Consider the following 20089-nt stretch of genomic DNA (forward strand, 5'->3'; position numbering starts at 1 on the left):
CAGAGCATCTATTGACAATAACAGATCTAATTCTGTGTTTGAGTGTGATCATATTTTCAGACTTTCTGCTTTCAATTTTTTATGTTAGTTCATCACAACTAGGTAGGTGCCTAGTCCATGGTAAGTTTACCAGAACCGTCTGCTACCGCACAAATCCCAGCGACCGATAAGGTCCCACAGAGTTGGCCTTCTCCGGGTCCCGTTGACTAAACAATGTCATTTGGCTGGCCCCAGGGAAAGAGCCTTCTCTGTGGTGGCCCTGGCCCTCTGGAATCAACTCCCCCCAGAGATTAGAACAGCCCCCACTCTCCTTGTCTTTCGCAAATTACTCAAGACCCACCTATATCGCCAGGCATGGGGGAACTGAGACACCTCCCCCAGGCTTTTATATTTTATGTTTGGTATGTATGTGTTGTACGGTTTTAATTGTTGGGGTTTTATATATCTTTTCTTTTAATATTAGATTTGTTCACTGTTATAGTTTTTTTATTGTTGTGAGCCGCCCCGAGTCTTCAGAGAGGGGTGGCATACAAATCTAATAAATTGAATTGAATTGAATAAGCTAGGAAAGTCATAAGTTTCAGGAAGTGCTTATCCTAGGCAAACTGTTTTAGAGGTCCTAACTTCTCTCTTTGCTGAACACACAATTTTGTGTGGATTTTTGAACATAGTGATTACTGAGCAACCTCTGTATACTAATACCATCAACAATTTGTGTGTATGCATAAACAGAAATGATGTAATATTTAATTTAGCTTATATTTACAACTTCAATGAGAATTCGTGTGTCATGTTGTAATGACTTTTTAAAAAATGACTTTTATAGTGATCAAAAGTGATTTTTAAATATGCAATCTGTACCACCATATATCTAAATGAATGGCTAAGTACAATAGTCTGTGGCTTGAAGTTGTCTTCTTTGGTTTTTTATTTATTTATCTGCATCATATAGCAGAACAGAGAAAATAATACAATGCAAACAATAATTATGTTCAAATAGAATATATTTGACACAGAAAAAAGAATGATGTGCAATCTCTAAGGCATGGAATAAGCATTATTTCTTTACTGTAAAAGAACATTGTTGGGTAACCATCAATATGCATCAACAACAACCAAATATTCTTAATGAATTTTGAATAAAATGGGGGAAATAAGACGGTACCTATGAATTCCTGCTAAATTGGCACTACTTTTGAGGTCTGATCCTCAGCTAAGACTGTTCCAGGACTCTTTTGTGATGCCCATTGGAAATGCATAAAGACCCATTTGTAAACATTTTCTTTTTATACAGCAGAACTGAAGTATGCCACACAATGCTCAATGGCTGTTTCCACAATGACACATTTCCAAAACATTGATACATTTCTGTGTAGACCACAAAGGTGAGTAGTCACAACTCAGCTTCCCAGTGTACATACCTGTGGCAAAAAAAAAAAAAAAAAAAAAAGGATATAGAGAAGATGATCACATTTGATCATTCATATCAGGTTTGGCCGTGATGACTGATATTTGTCTTCATATCTGGAGAGGATCTAAAATATGATTCAACTATGTATGTGCATTTATAGGATACCTAGGAAACAATCCAATGTGTAAACAACTTCAGATGTCATTGCAGGTTATGGAAATAATTTGTAGAGAACACGTATGATCAACAAGCCTGTTTCAAATCCAATATCCGTGATGGACTGACCTTGTCAATGTTGCCTCCATAGCTTTCCTTTGCTCTCTTCGCCTGCCTTCCACCTTCTCTCTCCCTTCCCCCCTTTCTCAATCTCTCTCCCTCCTTGCTATCACTTGCCTTCTCCTTCTTCTATCACTTGCTTCTTCCCTTTTTCATTTTCTCATTTCCTCTCATATTTTATCTCCATTTCCCTCAAACCTTTCAAGCAGAATTTGTCTTGAATCATTTAAAACGGCAAACATTTTCACACCTGAGTGCCATCAAAGATGGCAATTTTTTTTCTTTCTTTTTTGGACCACTATTCTCCTCTTTAGTGACTGCGCATGTGCACCTGTGCCAAAAATAGAACATGAATTGGTTAACTCTCTAGCACAGTGCTTCTCAACCTTGGGCGCTGGAAGATGCTTTTCTCAATTAATGCTCTTCAGATGTGCTGGACTATTCTCCCATTACAGTGTTCCCTTGACTTTCGCGGGGGATACGTTCCAAGACTGCCCGCGAAAGTCAAATTTCTGCGAAGAAGAGATGCTCCCTTTCTTTCCTTCCTTCCTCCCTCCTCCATTCCTGGTTTTACTTACCCCCAGAACCCCCAGGGGCAACGGGGCGGCAAGCAGGGGCCTTTGCTGTACTCGCTGCAGCGGCGGCAGACGGCAATTAGGCTCGGCTTCAATTGGAGCGTACCAATGCTCCAAGAATTAAAGGGGTGGGATCAGAAGGCTGGAGTGGAAATGGAGCTTTTATTTAAAGAATAAAGGCTGAGGTGGAGGTGGGGAGGAGGAGAGTTACAACGCACAGTGCTGTACATCGGGCAGCCCCAGAAAACCCTCGGTGTGCAAAAAAACCACGGAGTATTTTTTTAATAGAATTTTTTTAAAAAAACATGGTATAGACTTTCGCGAAGTTCGGACCCGTGAAAATCAAGGGAACACTGTATACACATTTATGTCGAGCTATAGATTTATGGTCATTGTATCCTAATGTACCTACAGCAGAGAACATCAGGATAGGGAAGCTGCTTTATACTTTTGGAAAATACTGTGTCATAAGTTCCCTTTGTGATTGTGCTTTTAATTCAATCTTTTGGTGTGTGGTTATCTTTCCATCTCAGATACAAACTTCATCTAGCTGTAATAGTTACACAACATAAATATTAATTTCTAACTTGGTAAACCTGATTATTCTGCTACAGGTTTCAGGGAGGGAACATTAAGCCTTCAGTATTAGCAACGAAATACAAAGGAATATGATTTAGGACTCAATCCCTGATATAAATGTATAACAAGAATTGCTAATTTCCGTCCACCTAAATAGCATGATTGGCATAGTACTGGGTGGCATCTTATTAAAATAGACAATATAGTATCGGTTTGCCTAGCATGGAAAGTCTAAGAATATGTCAACAGAGCATAATTTAGGGAGGAAAAAGAATGCATACTCAGAGCTGCTGGACTTTTAATCTTGAATTTAGTTTGAAAAGGTTAAACTATGCTAAAATCATACTTTCTAAGGATGTCTTTAGAAATGAATTGGAAAGTTTGTTCACACAGAAAGTTTACATCAAAGCAAATCACGCATCAATCTTTTCAGTGGATGCCCAGACTATATTCCTGTTCAGAAATTATTTCACACTCAAGTATACACACATATATAATCACATATTTTCTGCAATATTTCAGTTTGTGGTATGCTTTTCACATATGAATCCAAATATTCTTAGAATACCACTACAGTATATCACACTGTCGTTTTTTGAGCCATAGGTATTTTCCCACATAATTTCATTGGGAACTATTGTGTTGTTTTAACAATGTGACATAGCCACTCTTCACCTCAAACATGGATTAATCCTCAGTTATATCTTGAAGTCTTATTTTACTTTCTTTTACTTTTAAGAGGGCTGAAGTGGAAATTTTGGTCCTGCCTTAATTCTCTGCATCAAACCTCTATCCATTATTATGACTTGAAAATGAGATATAACTCTCCAATTTATAACTGAAGCATTAAATCAAGTTTCATTCAACCTTCCCTGCTCTCGTGCCCTGTAGGCATGTTGGGATTCCCATTCCCAGATTTCATTAATTTGTTCAATTAATATGCTGCCAAGCTTTCAAAACCTGTAAAAACTGGTCATCCTGCTTGAAATATATGTATATATATAAATTAACTTGGTTGCTGGACTCAGTTCATCAGCATGATCAGACCATCCTGTCCCAGATGTTGGAAGGTAGTATGGGCCATTTGATGCTACCCTTCTCCTTCTTGACTCCCAGGCACGCTTTGCCATAATCCATCAAGAGCTTGACCTTCAGGCTACTTTGGCTTACAAATGTTTCTTACTGGAGTCAGTTTCAGACAAAGCAGAAGAATTTCTTCCATCGGCACTTAGAGAGAGTTTTGATTCCTTTAGCCGTCATCTTCTTTTCCTGTTGGGCTTTGTATTCAACTGCACTAACAATGGCGGTGTCAAAAACCTCCTTCAAGTTCTTTTGAGTCAACGCAGAGCACTCTACATAAGTCTGAGCCCGGATTTTTTCAGCCAGGCCTTCTGCTTGTGTTCTCGGCACAGGTTTCACATGGGAGTCATTCAGGTTGATTAATACTTTGACGTCATCTCTTAGGTCAGCTTGCGTCCCTACTAGCACGACTGGTGTATGGGGGTTGTGAGTTCTTATTTCTGGAATCCATTTTTCTGTAATGTTTTGGAAGGAGGTGGGATTTACAACACTGAAGCAGACCAGGAAGACATCTGTGTCAGAGTAGCAGAGGGAGCGGAGGCAATCAAAGTCTTCCTATATAGAGAAAAGAAACATGGAGATCAATTTGTATCAGATATATTATACTTGGAAGGCATTGCAATCTCATCTTTTCCACAAAGCTCCAAACTTTTCCAACTTTCTACCAGCAAAATCATCCAAAGCTTAGAAATCATTTGAACTTTCCCAAGTGCTTTTAAGAGGAGAATTAAGTCAATTAATAGCTACTAACTAAGTATAAAATTAATGGTTCAGTTCACACATTAGACTAAGCTAAAACTAATCTAAACAAATTTTGCCTGAGCATGTTAGATAAACCCCACCATTAGAGTTTATGTCCAGAGTCCTGGACTGGGGGCATTAATGTCCTTGTGGACAGTTCTTTTGTTCTCCAGATTTTATGTCTTGAGACTTTGATCATTGAAATTAATACTGTAAATACAAAGGAAGCCAACGATCTTCAGTCTCACCATACTTTCTTTTCCAATAATTCACCTTTTTTAAATCCCAAAATGTTTCTAGGCTGGGCTGTTCATAAACGCCAGGGGCGTTATTAGAAAATAAAACTGCTCTATTTGTAATGTGCACAGAAAAAATCAGCATAAAACTGAGATATTCGAAAATATTCTAGAGGAATATGGCAAGGAAATAACTTCACCATTTTGCCTGTTTTGGATGTTTGTAATCCGAAATATCCATTCTCTGCGCACATTCAGAACATTCTCAAAATCCCAGATTTGCCCATTGCTCTAAAAATATTAAGCTCTCCCAGTTAATGGCTAGTGTCATGTGTAAATGCAGTCACTGTGGCTTGGTTTAATAATGTTTTAAAAAATAGGTAAATTTGCTAATTAGACCATTGAAGTAGTGAGGTAAAATGGCTTCCCAACCATGTAAACAATCAAATTCAAAACACTTGTTCCAATTAATATTTCCCTTAAAAAATCATGGGGTCTCCAGACATAGTATTTCATAAAAGGAATTTTTGTTGCAAAAATATAAATAAATTAGTTAGCAAGCCATAAGTAACATAAACAAGAAAATTATATCAGTTTGTTGGTTAGATTTATAACCCAGGTTTCTTCCAGGAATGCAAGACGGCATCCATAACATATTATTAGCATATTATGCAATTCCAGGAATTCCCAATTCAAAGGTCATTTCAAATAAGAACTCACCAGAAGGAAGCACAGGGTGTCTCCTCTCTAATACGGAAATATTATTTTAATGTAAAATATGGCAGAACTATGCTGTGGATTGCCACTGAATGTCAGAGGGTTTTTTTAACTGAATTATTGTCTTTTTTAAAATATCATCCTTAGCATGGCATTTGAACCAGAGTGGCAAATATTCTTTACTTTTATTTATTAATTTTTTAAATATAAATTTTATTTACAAGAATATATACAATAAACATAACAATATACAAATAACAATGAACAATGTACAGTAACAACAAAACAACAAAACACATAGTAAGAATCGGGCGGGTGAACGGCAAATCTATATTAAAAAATTGTGCTACAGTTATAGTATAACTAAAAATTACATTATATGTAAATAAGAGATAAAGTTGAGTATAAAATAGCAGAAAAATTTTAGAAAGATAAGTTTAGTTTTTACAGATATCTTATTTCAATCTTTTACTTTTATAGACCTCACCTGTCCTGCTGTGTCCCACAACTGGATACGAACAGGTGCACCATCAACCAAGACTTGAACTGTGAAGAGAAAGAGAAAATCACTAAGTAATTGATGTATGCCATTCACCTTCCCTAGCATCAATCCAGAGAGGGCTTTGAAGGTGGGAAGCTGCACAAATATTACCCCAAATGCTGGAGAGGGAACATTTGAAAATACTGAGCAAATGCTATAGAACAGTGAGGGCGAATCTTTTTTTTCCTCGGGTGCCAAAAGAGTGTGCCTGTGCACTATCACACATGTGTGAGTGCCCACACCAGTAATTCAATGTCTGGGGAGGGCAAAAACAGTTTCCCCTACCCCCTGGAGGCCTGCAACGGCCTGTTTTCCAACTTCTGGTGGGCCAGTAGGATCATGTTTTACCCTCCCTAGGTTCCAAAGGTTTCCCTGGAGCCAAGGAGGGTAAAAACGCCTTCCCCTATCCCCCCAGTGGCTCTCTGGAAGCCAAAAATGCCCTCCCAGAGCCTCTGTGCAAGCCAAAAATCAGCTGGCCAGCACACACATGCATGTTTGAGCTGGGCTAGGACAACGGCAGATATGGCTCTGCATGCCAGCTGTGGCACCCATGCCATAGGTTCGCCATCACTGCTATAGAAGATTTATTACCAAAACACACCCAACTCTATACTAATAATTTTAACCTGGATTGAAGTATTGCCTTTGCCTGGCCACCTACATCTTAATAAACGATTGCAGGAAAAGTATATATTCCATCTCAAAGCAAACATGAGCCAGTTTTTCCAGGTCCTGCAGTATCTATGTTCCACACTCCCATCTATGTTGATGTGCTGAACCAATAACCGAGAGTAGATGCCATTATGCCTATGATCTAAGTAGGCTCTGGAAATATGACGAAACTCTGGATCACCCTTTCATAATCTGATGTTTTAAGATGATAGTTTCTATCAACTCCAGCCAGCATGGCCCCTGAGAAGGCACCAGAAAAGTTATGCAATTTCAAATTTGGCAACTCTTCAACATATGGGGTACTGTTGTTGACGTCCAGTCAAATCGAAAGGTGGCAGTCAAACAATCGACCATATTATTAAGCTAGCCAAATATTTAAACACAGAAGACCAGGATTAATGCAGCTGCTTCCTAGCTATAATAATAATAATAATAATAATAATAATAATAATAATAATAATAATAATAATAATAATAATTGTTATTGTTGTTATTATTATTATTATTGTTGTTCTAATTATTATTATTAGTAGTAGTAATAGTAGTAGTAGTAGTTGTTGTTGTTATTATTATTATTATTATTATTATTATTATTATTATTATTATTATTATTATTAGTAGTAGTAGTAGTAATAGTGCCTCAGGATTGTTAAGAGGGCTTTAAATATCAAAATACAGAACCAGGTCTGAAATGCGGTCATCCCAATTGGTAAATGGCTCTTTAGTATCATATGCTATGATTAGCTAACACAAATTAACCAGTAGTAGGTTCTAAAACCCTTCGCTACTGGCTTGCCTGTATGTGTGTGTGACGCTTCTGCACATGTGCAGAAACTTCCTGGGTGAGTGGGCGGAGCCTCTCACTGCCGGCGCTACCAATTCTTAGAAGCGGTCTGAACTGGGAACAACCCACTGCTGAAATAAATGCATACACAATTAAACACGATGTCCTTGTGTCTCTACTATTTACAGTATAGGAAAGTAGCTTTTCCAAAAGCAAACAGTAGAAAAGCAAGAAGCCTAAATGCTCAGCCATCCTTTCTGCTTTTTGTCATCTCAGAGATGTTCTGGGAGCCGATATCTATGCTGCAGATCCAGAGTTGTTTACTGTTAACAGCGAAACCTTATTAGTATTTGCCACAAACATCATTGCATAATTGCAATGAACTCCGAAAAGGTTTTTAAAAACTGCTCCACCCAGCAGGCACAGAAGTTGTTCTTTTACCTTCCTTCGTGTTTTGTTCGTCTTAGCTATAGCAGGTCAGGGTTAGTCCACGAATAATCCTAAACTCTGTGACTTAAGCTATTTGAAAGTGGGGTGTTGCTCCCATGTGGGCATTTGAGAATAAAAACTACCAGCTACCCAGGGGTGGGCTACTGCCTGGATGGGGGGGACGGGATGCAGTGGGGTAGAGAAAATGGAGCTGCACCCCAATTTGCATTGAAAAATGTTGAAAGAAAATGCATAAGCCATGCCCACAGTGTGGTAGTAAAAATTTTGGTAGCCCTTCAGTGCAACTACCTCTATCTTCTCCATTGGGGGTCTGGCAGCTCCTAACAGTTTCCATAAGAACAACCTGTCATTAAGCCTGCAGTCCCTTAGGGCCGAAACTGACATGGGCTTCCCTTTTTCTCTTATTGCTTCTAGCGACTCTTCAAAGCAACGTATACCATATACTGTACTGTATATCCTTGCATTTGTGGGCCAAAGCAATTGGATTTGAACTGATAAAACGTGGAGGGCAAATTGAGTGAGAAAAGCAAAACAGAGATGTGTATAACTGGCAATTACGGTTTTCTTTCTTTCTTTCTTTCTCTCTCTCTTTAACTTCCTTCCTTCCTTCCCCCCCCCCACTCCCCCCCTATCTGTTTCATCCTCTTCTCTCCTTTTTTTTCTTGGTTTCTAAATGGCCTGGTTTCCAAATGACATAAGGAGAGGGCTGGAACACCAAGTTTCATAGTGCGTTCATAGTAAATGCACAAATTCCTTGAAAGGCTATCAAAGGTTGCTCAACATGAATATCAATGGTGGCAGGCAGTATTTATTTGAAAGACAACTTATTTGTCCAAACTTTCCTTCATAAAAGGTGGATCTTTATAACTCTATACAGTGGTGAGGCCCAGAAAGGCCTGGTTATTTGTCTGTTGTGTCTAAGTACGGTAGTTCATAAATCAGCTCAAGAATTGTAGTTCAAATTGAGAAAGAATATTTTCCTCATAAATAAGAGAACGTTCTTGTATGTCATTTCTTTCATAAACACAGCTGAACTATTAACTTGCATAAGTAACCAAACAATATACCAAAACAGTCTTGCAAGCCATTAACCATTTGTTAATCTAAAAAAGTACACATTTAAAAGCGTAGTCTGCTAAATGCCGAGAATAAAAAAAACATTTAAAAATAAACTTTACCTCCTAATTTTTCAAATATTTCCACAGTTCCTTGTTAACTTAATACAAGGAAAATTTTAAATATTGGCATCCTAACGAGATTGGTCAGGTCCAGACTTTAAAATACAGCTGATCCAATTCAATTCACAAAATTCAGAATGTGAATGGTTTACACATTATCTAGTGCAGAGGTCTACAATCTTGGCAACTTTAAGACTTGTGGACTACGATGCAAAGCTGGCTGAGGACCTCTGGAAGTTGAAGTCCACAAGTCTTAAAGTTGTCAAGGTTGGAGACTCCTGATCTAGTGGACACTGATTGAGAACTGAAGAAATAATAAAACATTTATAAAAACATTTCTCCTACTGTTCCATCCAACCCTATTGTATGGAATAGCTAAAATTAAATACAGTGGTACCTCAAGATACGAACCCCTCGTCTTACGAACAACTCGTGATACGAACCCGGGGTTCAGAAAAATTTTGCCTCTTCTTACGAACCTTTTTCGAGTTACGAACTGGCGTTCGGAGACTGCTGGGAAGCCGCGCGGCTGTTTTAAAAGGTGATAGCCGGGCGGCGGGGCTTCCCAGAAGCCTCCCGAACGACGGTTCGTAACTCGAACAAAGTTCGTAAGAAGAGGCAAAATTTTCCTGAACCCCGGGTTCGGTTCGGGAGGTTGCTGGGAAGCCCCCCAGGCCGGCTGCGACCTTTTAAAACAGCCGCGCCGCTTCCCAGCTGTCTCCCGAAGCCAAACACGGAAGTTTGGCTTTAGCGTTCGGCTTCAGGAGACAGCTGGGAAGCGGTGCGGCTGTTTTAAAAGGTCGCAGCTGGCCTGGGGGGCTTGCCAGCACCCCTCCGAACCCGGGTTCGGGGTTCGGGGGGTTCTGGGAAGCCCCCCAGGCCGGCTGCGACCTTTTAAAACAGCCGCGCGGCTTCCCAGCAGTCACCGAAAGCCGTTTTTTTGCGGGGTTTTTTTTGGTTGCACGGATTAATTGACTTTACATTGTTTCCTATGGGAAACAATGTTTCGTCTTACGAACCTTTCATCTTACGAACCTCCTCCTTGCACCAATTAAGTTCGTATCATGAGGTATTACTGTACTCTCCTTTGTGCTGCTTTCTGCTACTTGAAGATAATGAATTTTTGGGTCTTCTCACCTCTAAGCTACATATAGTTTATATAAACTAAATAACTAAATAACTACCTAACTCTGTAGTATCATCACCTAACCCCCAAAACTTTACCCTTAGACTAAACTTTACCCTTAGATGACAATGTCGTCTGGTGGGACCCAGGGGAAGAGCTTTCGCTGTGGCGGCCCCAGCCCTCTGGAATCAATTCCCCCCGGAGATTAGGACTGCCCCACCCTCCTTGCCTTTCGCAAACTCCTGAAAACCCATCTATGTTGCCAGGCATGGGGAAGTTGATATACTCCTAGCTGTTTCAATTTACCTATGGTTTGTCTGGATTGTATGATTGTTTTTTATAAGGGTTTTTAAAAATTGTTTTTAATATTGGATTTGTATATGTATTGCTTGTTATGAGCCGCTCTGAGTCCTCGGAAAGGGGCGGCATACAAATCTAATAAATTATTATTGTTATTATTGTTGTTTGTTGTTGTTGTTGTTGTTGTTATTATTATTATTATTATTATTATTATTATTATTATCCACTATTGACCTCTCCTGATTCCTAAGAGGTCAGTAAAGGGCGTGCATAAGTGCATCAGCGTGTCTTATTATTATTATTTATTATTATTTATTAGATTTGTATGCCACCCCTTTCCGAAGACTCGGAGTGACTCACAACATGCAATATACAGAGTACAAATCCAATATTAAAAACAGTATTTAAAACCCTTATAATAAAAAACAATCATACAACCCACATAAACCATACATAAATCATAATAGCTGAGGGGTATATTAATTTCCCCATGCCTGGCGACACAGGTGGGTTTTCAGGAGCTTCCGAAAGGATAGGAGGGTGGGGGCAGTCCTGATCTCCGGGGGGAGTTGATTCCAGAGGGCCGGGGCCGCCACAGAGAAGGCTCTTCCCCTGGGTCCCGCCAGAGGGCATTGCTTAGTCGACGGGACCCGGAGAAGGCCAACTCTGTGGGACCTAATCGGTCACTGGGATTCGTGTGGCTGAAGGCAGTCCCGGAGGTAGTCTGGTCCGGTGCCTTCCGTCCCCTGTTCTAATGTTTCTCTCTTACTAGTATCATGTATATAAACATTGTTATATCTTTGTATACTACCAATAGTACTTGACAAAACAAACAAACAATAAATGTCAGGTCCTCTGATCTCTGCAGCTCCATTTGATGTGATGTCCAATCACATCAAATTTTTCAGAGAGAGAAAAAAAGACAGGCATGGGGGATACAGGATGAAAATTAAAATACACCTCCTAAAACTCCCCACACCTCCCTTCCTCCAACAAACAAACTTCTCTGAATAAATTTGTAGAAAAGAACTGAGAACAATTCACTCTCCTGTAACCCTTTGTGAAAACAGTGGAGAGCTAGCTAAAAATGCAGGAAGCAGAGGGAAGATAGGTGATAAAAATAAATCAAGGCCAAAATGCACAATTAGCAGGAGAGTGTAATGGGGGAAAGGGAGACATCCTGTCTTAAAGGAGACAACAGAAGGCACTTAACACCAACCAGAGATATTGCCAGGTTACCCTTGAGTACAGGGAAGTTCTTTATTTGGGAGAAAAAGAACTCCCGCTAATCTTTTCTCAGGCATCTTGTCATTAGGGAAATGAAGGCTGTAGCGTTTGCAGCCCTGTTCTGGATGAAATAACTCTTGTTGCCTCGGGGTCTTTCGGTACAATCAGGCAAAGCCTCTGTCTGAGTCACCTCCAAATCCTTAGTACACCCTTGTCAGCTGTACTTTTGCCACTTTGGAATACAGGTACCAGTCTCCACAGCACATGGAGGACTTTTCTGGAGTTGGGTCCCTGCCTTGGCTGGTCTTATACATCAGTGTTTCCCAACCTTGGCAACTTGAAGATACCTGGACTTCAACTCCCAGAATTCCCCAGCCAGCATTCGCTGGCTGGGGAATTCTGGGAGTTGAAGTCCAAATATCTTCAAGTTGCCAACGTTGGGAAACAGTGTTATAGACTAACAGAGTAGGAAAAAAACCTGAGTGGTTTTCTTGTCCAGTCCCAAGCACGAGACCCTCCATGTGTGATGATGAACAATTTTTGTGTGTGTGTGTGCGTATTCTAGCATGTATGTATGTGCTCACATCCCTTCCCTCCCAACCCACCCCTGCGAATGTGCCCACATCCCTTCCCTCCCAACCCACCCCTGCGAATGTGCCCACATCCCTTCCCTCCCAACCCACCCCTGCGAATGTGCACAGGCCTTACTGAAGCCTGGGATGGTGAAAAAACAGCCCCCTGAACCCCTGTGAGCCCCCAGCAGCCCACCCCTGGCTAAGCCACAATGTGGATAATTGGGTATTGAATTGGCCATATCAACCAACCTCATTACTTCTCCCCCCACCCTTATTGTGAGCGCCCCATGAACTATTCCCAAACCTCCTGCTTTTTAAAGTTTCTACCATGAATTTTTATAGGCAGACTCTCACATCTGTTGCTCAGTTCATGCTCAGTGATTGGATGAAGAGAGAATTGGTGGAAGAAACAAAACACAAATGAGGAAACCAATCCTAGAATGAGATATGGCCCTAATGTGAAGTTTTAGGAGTATAAAATACAGTGGTACCTCTACCTAAGAACGCCTCTACTTAAGAACTTTTCTAGATAACAACCAGGTGTTCAAGATTTTTTTGCTTCTTCTGAAGAACCATTTTCTACTTAAGAACCTGAACCTGGAAAAGTTTCCCAGGAAATTTGAGAGTGGCACAAAGGCCCGGCCAGCTTCCTGCCATTCCCCCTTTAATCCCGGCCATCTTGGGCTTTTCTGGGCTGCCAGAGGAGACTTTCAGTCGCACTTAAGGAGGATTTGGCAGTCCAGAGCAAACGGAGCATTTTCCTTTCTCTAAGTGCTTGGAGAGGGAATAAATCACTTCGCTGTGGTGACTCCCTCGCACTGCCACCCATACAACCTCCCGGAACGTCTGGGCGCAAAAGGGGGCGCTTCACTCCGGCCGGATCAACTCGGCTTCAGCCAAACTGAGGAGTCACCACAGTGAAGGAAAGGTGCCGGCTACAAAGCACGCAAGCGAGAGTAGAAGGGAGATCTTCAGCATGGGAAGGAAGAGGAAGCAGGTAGCAGCAGCCACCGCTTTTCGATCAAAGGAATGGGACGTTCCCCCCTCTCGCCCACCAGGGTTTCTCTGTCTAGCACAGTGGATGGGTGGCAGCCTTGTGCCAGGTGCATGGGAGGCGCATACACCTCCTTGACGCCTCAAAGTCCCTCTTTTTTTTAAGCCTTAAAGTTTTGAATTCTTTTGATTCCCCTCACCTCACCTTCTTCCTTCGGTAGCGACTGTCCTCCTCTTCTTCCTCCTCCTCCTCCAACCCAAATTCCGAGTTTTTATTTCTTTCCTAATGGTTTTGCATGCATTATTTGCTTTTACATTGATTCCTATGGGAAAAATTGCTTCGACTTACAAACTTTTCTACTTAAGAACCTGGTCACGGAATGAATTGAGTTCGTAAGTAGAGGTACCACTGTATATTGAAATGTAAACAAACGGGTGAAAACATGGCCCTGTGACCTTACTTGGGATGTATAGAGGAGTACTGGTTAGCACCCCAAAAGCCTTCCCTCTGCCTTTTAATTAATTCTTAACATTGAATTTCAACCACCCTTGCCTCTTTTAAAATTTTATTTAACATTTTATATTTTAGGTTGTAATATTTTATTTGCACACCACCCACAGTTCCTCTGCGAGGGAAATGGGCGGTTCCAAAATTGGATTAAATAAATAGCATAATAAGACTCTCAAGAATGGGATGATGTATATATGAATGTGTATGTATATGCACATGCATTCATACACAAAAACCAGCAGGAAATGTCTGGGCTAAAGCCTAAACTGGGAAGTAAAAACAAATAAGGCAAGAGCAAACCACTTCCGTATTGCTGTCAAGAAGACAATATCAAGCTATCTTTGAAACCATCTGCTGGAGACCTCAATATCCTTTTCAAAAGACAGTTTAGTTTTTCAAGCATGTCAGGAAATGAGTTCAGCACAAATTCCAGTTCAGTGTTTTCCAAACTCTGCATCTTTAATATGTGCGGATTTCAACTCCCAGAATTCTCTGGCCACCATGAATGCCTGGATGCTGGCTGGGGATGTTGGGGAGTTGAAGTTCACACACCGTAAAGTTTCCAAGTTTAAAAAACACTGTGATAATATAACACAATAAGGCACCTCCACAACTCAATAAAAGTAATAACGAATACACCAACTGGAGGAGGAATACAATTTTTCTAGTGCAAAATAATATACGGTATTTTTCCTATTAGAAAACATGATATATATCAGTAGAATTCGAGACCAAGCTATTAAGAATAAATTGGAATCACTTTATAATATGTAAATAGATATATATTGAGTTAAAATGGTATACAGTGTTCCCTCGATTTTCGCGGGTTCAAACTTCGTGGAACGTCTATAACACGGTTTTTCATAAATATTAATTTAAAAATATTTCACGGTTTCCCCCCCTATGCCATAGTTTTTCCTGCCCGATGACATCATATGTCATTGCCAAACTTTCGTCTGCCGTTAAAAAACATTTTTTAAAATAAACTTAAATAAATAAACATGGTGAGTAATAATCTAAATGGTTGCTAAGGGAATGGGAAATTGTAATTTAAGGATTTAAAGTGTTAAGGAAAGGCTTGGGATACTGTTCATAGCCAAAAATAGTGTATTTACTTCCGCATCTCTACTTAGCAGAAATTCGACTTTCGCGGGCGGTCTCGGAACGCAACCCCCGTGAAAATCGAGGGAACACTGTATACAAAATAAACCCCCATTTTGGTGGATGGGTATGAATGTGGTTGGATAGTGAGCACTAAGAACACTGGGTACACTGTTATATGTTGTGTGTATGTTTTATTGTTATTGTTAAAAATCAATTAAAAATTAAAGAAAAAAAAGAAAACTGTAGTTTATAATTACGTACAAAGGGAATCAGAGCCATTTTGGCATTGCAGTAAAAAGAAAGAAATCTTGAAAATCACATAAAATTAGGGAATATCCAAAGACTATCATTTTCTGGGTGCAATGATATTAGTTTTCATTTCAGTCAATATTCCCCAATGTGCATATTCTTTATATGGGTTGAATTGTTACCCATATCAATGTTCCATATTTGGACTTCAACTTCCAGAATTCCCCAGCCAGCGAATGCTGGCTGGGGAATTCTGGGAGTTAAAGTCCAGATATCTTCAAGTTGCCAAGGTTGGGAAACACTGCTCTAGAGAACTGAGTAGTTCGCAGAACTGGGAGTGGAAATTTTGAGTAAGTCAGAGAACTGGCAAATATCACCTCTGGCTGGCCCCAGAGTGGAGTGGGAATGGAGATTTTGCAATATCTTTCCCTTAGGAGTGGGGTGGGAATGGGGATTTTGCAGTATTCTTCCCCTGCCACACCCACCAAGCCGTGCCACCAAGCCACGCCCACAGAACTGGTAGTAAAAAAATTGAATTTCACCACTGGTTCCAAGCCCCAAACGGAAAAACTGAGGTAAAACTATTGTAATCCCCACTATGAGTGTGCTGGACGCAATCCCTGTAATAAAATTACTCTAAGTGAGAATATATAGAGAGAACAGGGCAGACAGGTGTTAGACATTCAACAATTAAAAGGCAGCCATCAGATTTCTCTGCAATTATTTTAATGTCCAGACAGGCCCCTGGGGAACAAGGTCCTTCAAGTTGTAAATTAAAAGGCAGAAAAATAAAGCAAAGCAAGCAAACACTTCTGAACTTAGCCATGTACAATATACATGGAAATTCACATTCCCATATTTTGGAAGTGGAGGAAAAAAGTGTGATCCTCAACTTATGACCAAAAATTCTGTTGTTAAGTGAAACATTTTTAAACTGAATTTTGCCCTGTTTTACCATCTTTCTTGAAAAACATGTTAATCACTTCAGTGGATAAATTAGTAACGTGGTTGTCATCTACAGTTAGTAACACAGTTAGTGAGCAGTTAGTAACACGGTTGTTAAATGAATCTGGTTTCCCCATTGATTTAGCTTGTCAGAATGTTGCAAAAGGTGATCATGGGACCTTGGGACACAGCAACAGTCATAAGTATGGACCACTTGACAAGCATCTGAATTTTGATCACATGATCATGGGGCTTCTACAAAGGTCAGGTGTGAAAAGCTATCATAAATCACTTTTTAGTGTCCTTGTAACTGTAAATGATCACTAAATGAACTGTTGTAAATCAAGGGCTACCAGGTATTAACCTGATATTTTTCTCATAATGGTAAAAACTTTGCAATAAAACACTGATGATACGTTGGTCCCCTTCCCTCTTTTTCTGCTGTATCTAACAAGTCAAACAAAAGGCATCTTGCTTTACTTTAACCATGGTGGAGAATTCAATACAAAATATGGGTTTTTTTAAAAAAAATGGAGTGGAACCAAACATGGCTCTGAAAATGATGGATGGAATAAGATGGTTAAACCCTACATGGCTTACGGACAGACTATTTATGGGACCGTCTTCTGACCCAAACCTCCCAGTGGGCCCACAGGGTTGGCCTTCTCAGGGTCCCATTGGCTAGACAGTGTCGGCTGGCGGAGCCATGTGGGAGGGCCTTGTGGCGGCTCTGGATTTCTAGAACCAACTGCCCCAAAGAGATCTGCACTGCCCCTACCCTCCCGGCCTTCCGGAAGGCTGTGAAAACTTGCCTTTGCTGGCAGGCCTGGGACTGGTGAACTATACCATCTAGTCCCAGCTAAGAGGATATGAATGATTACTTTAGGGTTTTAAATTGTTTTTATATTGTTTTAAATTGTTGTACGCCACCAAGAGTCTGGAAGGAGTTGGGGTGCTTATAAATCAATCAATCAATCAAAGAAAGAAAGGAATGAAAGAGGGAAGGAAGGAAGGAAGAGAGGGAGGGAGAGAGAGAGAGAGAGAGAGAGAGAGAGAGAGAGAGAAAGAAAGAAAGAAAGAAAGAAAGAAAGGCATAGAAAGAGAATTAGCTTTAATTTATTTGACACACTGGTACTCCTCGATTTACAAGCATTTGTTTACTGACCAGTCAAAGTTACAGCAGCAATGAAAAAAGGGACTTATGACCAATTTTCACACATGACTTTTGAGGCATCCCCAGTCATGTGATCAAACTTTGGGTGCTTGGCAACCGGTGTATATTTACAAAGATTACGGCATCTTGGGGTCCTGGGATTGTCATTTGCAACCTTCTTAGGGAGCTTCTGACAAGCAATATCGATGGGAGAAGCCAGACTTACTTAATGAGGGCACAATTCACTTGACTGTAATGATGTGCTTAATAGCCATGGCAAAAAAAGGTTGTAAAATGGGGCATGACTCATTTAATAACTATCTCTCTTAACGAAAATTTGAGGCTCAATTATACTGGTCAACACAAAAAAATCATCAGTAAAGGTAATACTGTATATCTGTTTTGTGGAGTCTGATGTGCTGATTCCAAAAATGTGCTTAGTTTTTCTCTATCACATAAAGTTTCTGATATACCATTTTTGTTATTATGCTGTTACTACATTTTCAATGTATGTGCAATGGAATCAAAGCAATGGAAACTGCAGTTTAATGTTCCCAAATGTAAAATAATGCACTTGGAGAAAAGGAATCCTCAATCTGAGTATTGTATTTGCAGTTCTGTGTTAGCAAAACCTTCAGAAGAGAAGGATTTAAGGGTAGTGATTTCTGACAGTCTCAAAATGGGTGAGCAGTGTGGCCGGGCAGTAGGAAAAGCAAGTAGGATGCTTAGCTGCATAGCTAGAGGTATAACAAGCAGGAAGAGGGAGATTGTGATCCCGCTATATAGAGTGCTGGTGAGACCACATTTGGAATACTGTGTTCAGTTCTGGAGACCTCACCTACAAAAAGATATTGACAAAATTGAATGGGTCCAAAGACGGGCTACAAGAATGGTGGAAGGTCTTAAGCATAAAACGTATCAGGAAAGACTTAATGAACTCAATCTGTATAGTCTGGAGGACAGAAGGAAAAGGGGGGACATGATCGAGACATTTAAATATATTAAAGGGTTAAATAAGGTCCAGGAGGGAAGTGTTTTTAATAGGAAAGTGAACACAAGAACAAGGGGACACAATCTGAAGTTAGTTGGGGGAAAGATCAAAAGCAACATGAGAAAATATTATTTTACTGAAAGAGTAGTAGATCCTTGGAACAAACTTCCAGCAGACGTGGTTGGTAAATCCATAGTAACTGAATTTAAACATGCCTGGGATAAACATATATCCATCCTAATATAAAAATACAGGAAATAGTATAAGGGCAGACTAATGGAGCATGAGATCTTTTTCTGCCATCAGTCTTCTATGTTTCTATGTGGTAATTACTGTTTTCTTAATGTGGCCAGTATATTTCCTATACCTTATAATAAGGATGCTGCTCCGTGGAAACTATACCTGCTACAGAAAATCTATATATATTTTTTAAATCAGAAAAAAAAATGATTCAGAAAAGTACAAGGTCAACTGCGATGAATACAAAAAAAATATTTTTTTGTACACTTGTGTTATAGTTGTAAGTCAAGGGCTATCTGTGACGTGTCTTTGGCTGGCATAGTACATTTTTCTGATCACAGATGTGGAAGACAAGATAAAGCCCTTACTGATGTTTTTAGACTTCAGGGTAGCCAGCCCTGGATTCACCATGCTTTTATTACACTATCTTGCAAAATATGAACATTTAATTTATTACTGCACTGATTTATGAGTACATCAGTGGTCAATTACTCCTGATTCAGACCAGTTCTTAAAAACAGTAGCGATGGCGCCAGGAGGTTCCGCGCACCTGCCCAGGACGTTTCTGGGCATGTGCAGAAGTATGTGTCCACACGAGCCAGTAGCAAGCTGATTTAGAAGCCACTATTGGCTTTTACCCTTATATATATTACTACATGTCTATTTTTCTTCCTATGTATTTGTGTATTGGACAAATGAATAAATAAAAATAAAAATAAATAAAATAAATAAAATAAAATAAAATAAAATAATAACAACAACAACAACAGAGTTGGAAGGGACCTTGAAGCCTACACTACTTCAGACAGATGGTCATCCAACATCTGCTTTAAAACTTCCAGTATTGGGGCATTCACAACATCTGGAGGCAAGCTGTTCCACTGGTCAACCGTTCTGACTGTCAGGAAAGTTCTATAGTACATATAGTCTAATCTCCACTGAATGATAGATTGAGGTAACACAATGCCTACTCAACCATCAAAGAGCAGAAGCGAAAGAAGCCCTACCTTTGTTAAGGCCAGGACCCAACTATGACTGTTGCCAAAGTTTACCTGTGAAGAAAGAAGACTAACCTGTTCCTGGTCAAAGAGTTGCTGAGAGTTTTACTTGATCTTCAAGATAGTGGGCATTTCCCGCTTGTCTCATTTCTCATTTCAATACTTGCCAAACCCATATTGTAAATATAAAATGGTTGCTAGGCCCAGAGTATTAGTATGCAAAAAATCTGATGCCCTATTTTGTGTGAACTATATGTCATTATACTGCTAAAGTATATAACACTGTAAAAATGCCATTTGGTGTGACTTTACTCTCCAGAGGTTTGATCATTGCCCCTCAAAAAAGACTCTTGTCTACCACAATGTATCGTTTGTGGTGTTACCTTTGGAAGCATCCTACAAGTTGCAGGAAAAAGCTATTACTGTATAAGAAACAA

At 39.9% G+C, this 20089-nt stretch overlaps 1 protein-coding gene across 1 annotated transcript in view; it reads right to left on the reverse strand.

The window, feature by feature from the left end:
* Positions 1-898: 898 nt before the first annotated feature.
* The window catches only part of RHOV (ras homolog family member V), a 34376-nt gene continuing 15185 nt past the window's right edge, over positions 899-20089 (reverse strand). Inside the window, exons 2-3 of the mRNA XM_070756928.1 lie at positions 6103-6161; positions 899-4476 (exon numbers count right to left, since the gene is read on the reverse strand). Of these exons, the coding sequence (XP_070613029.1) occupies positions 4036-4476; positions 6103-6161 (500 nt within the window). The 3' untranslated portion in view covers positions 899-4035. The remainder of the gene's footprint in view (positions 4477-6102; positions 6162-20089) is intronic.

The sequence above is a fragment of the Erythrolamprus reginae genome, chromosome 1, assembly GCF_031021105.1.
Source record: "Erythrolamprus reginae isolate rEryReg1 chromosome 1, rEryReg1.hap1, whole genome shotgun sequence".
NCBI classification, from domain to species: Eukaryota; Metazoa; Chordata; class Lepidosauria; order Squamata; family Dipsadidae; genus Erythrolamprus; species Erythrolamprus reginae.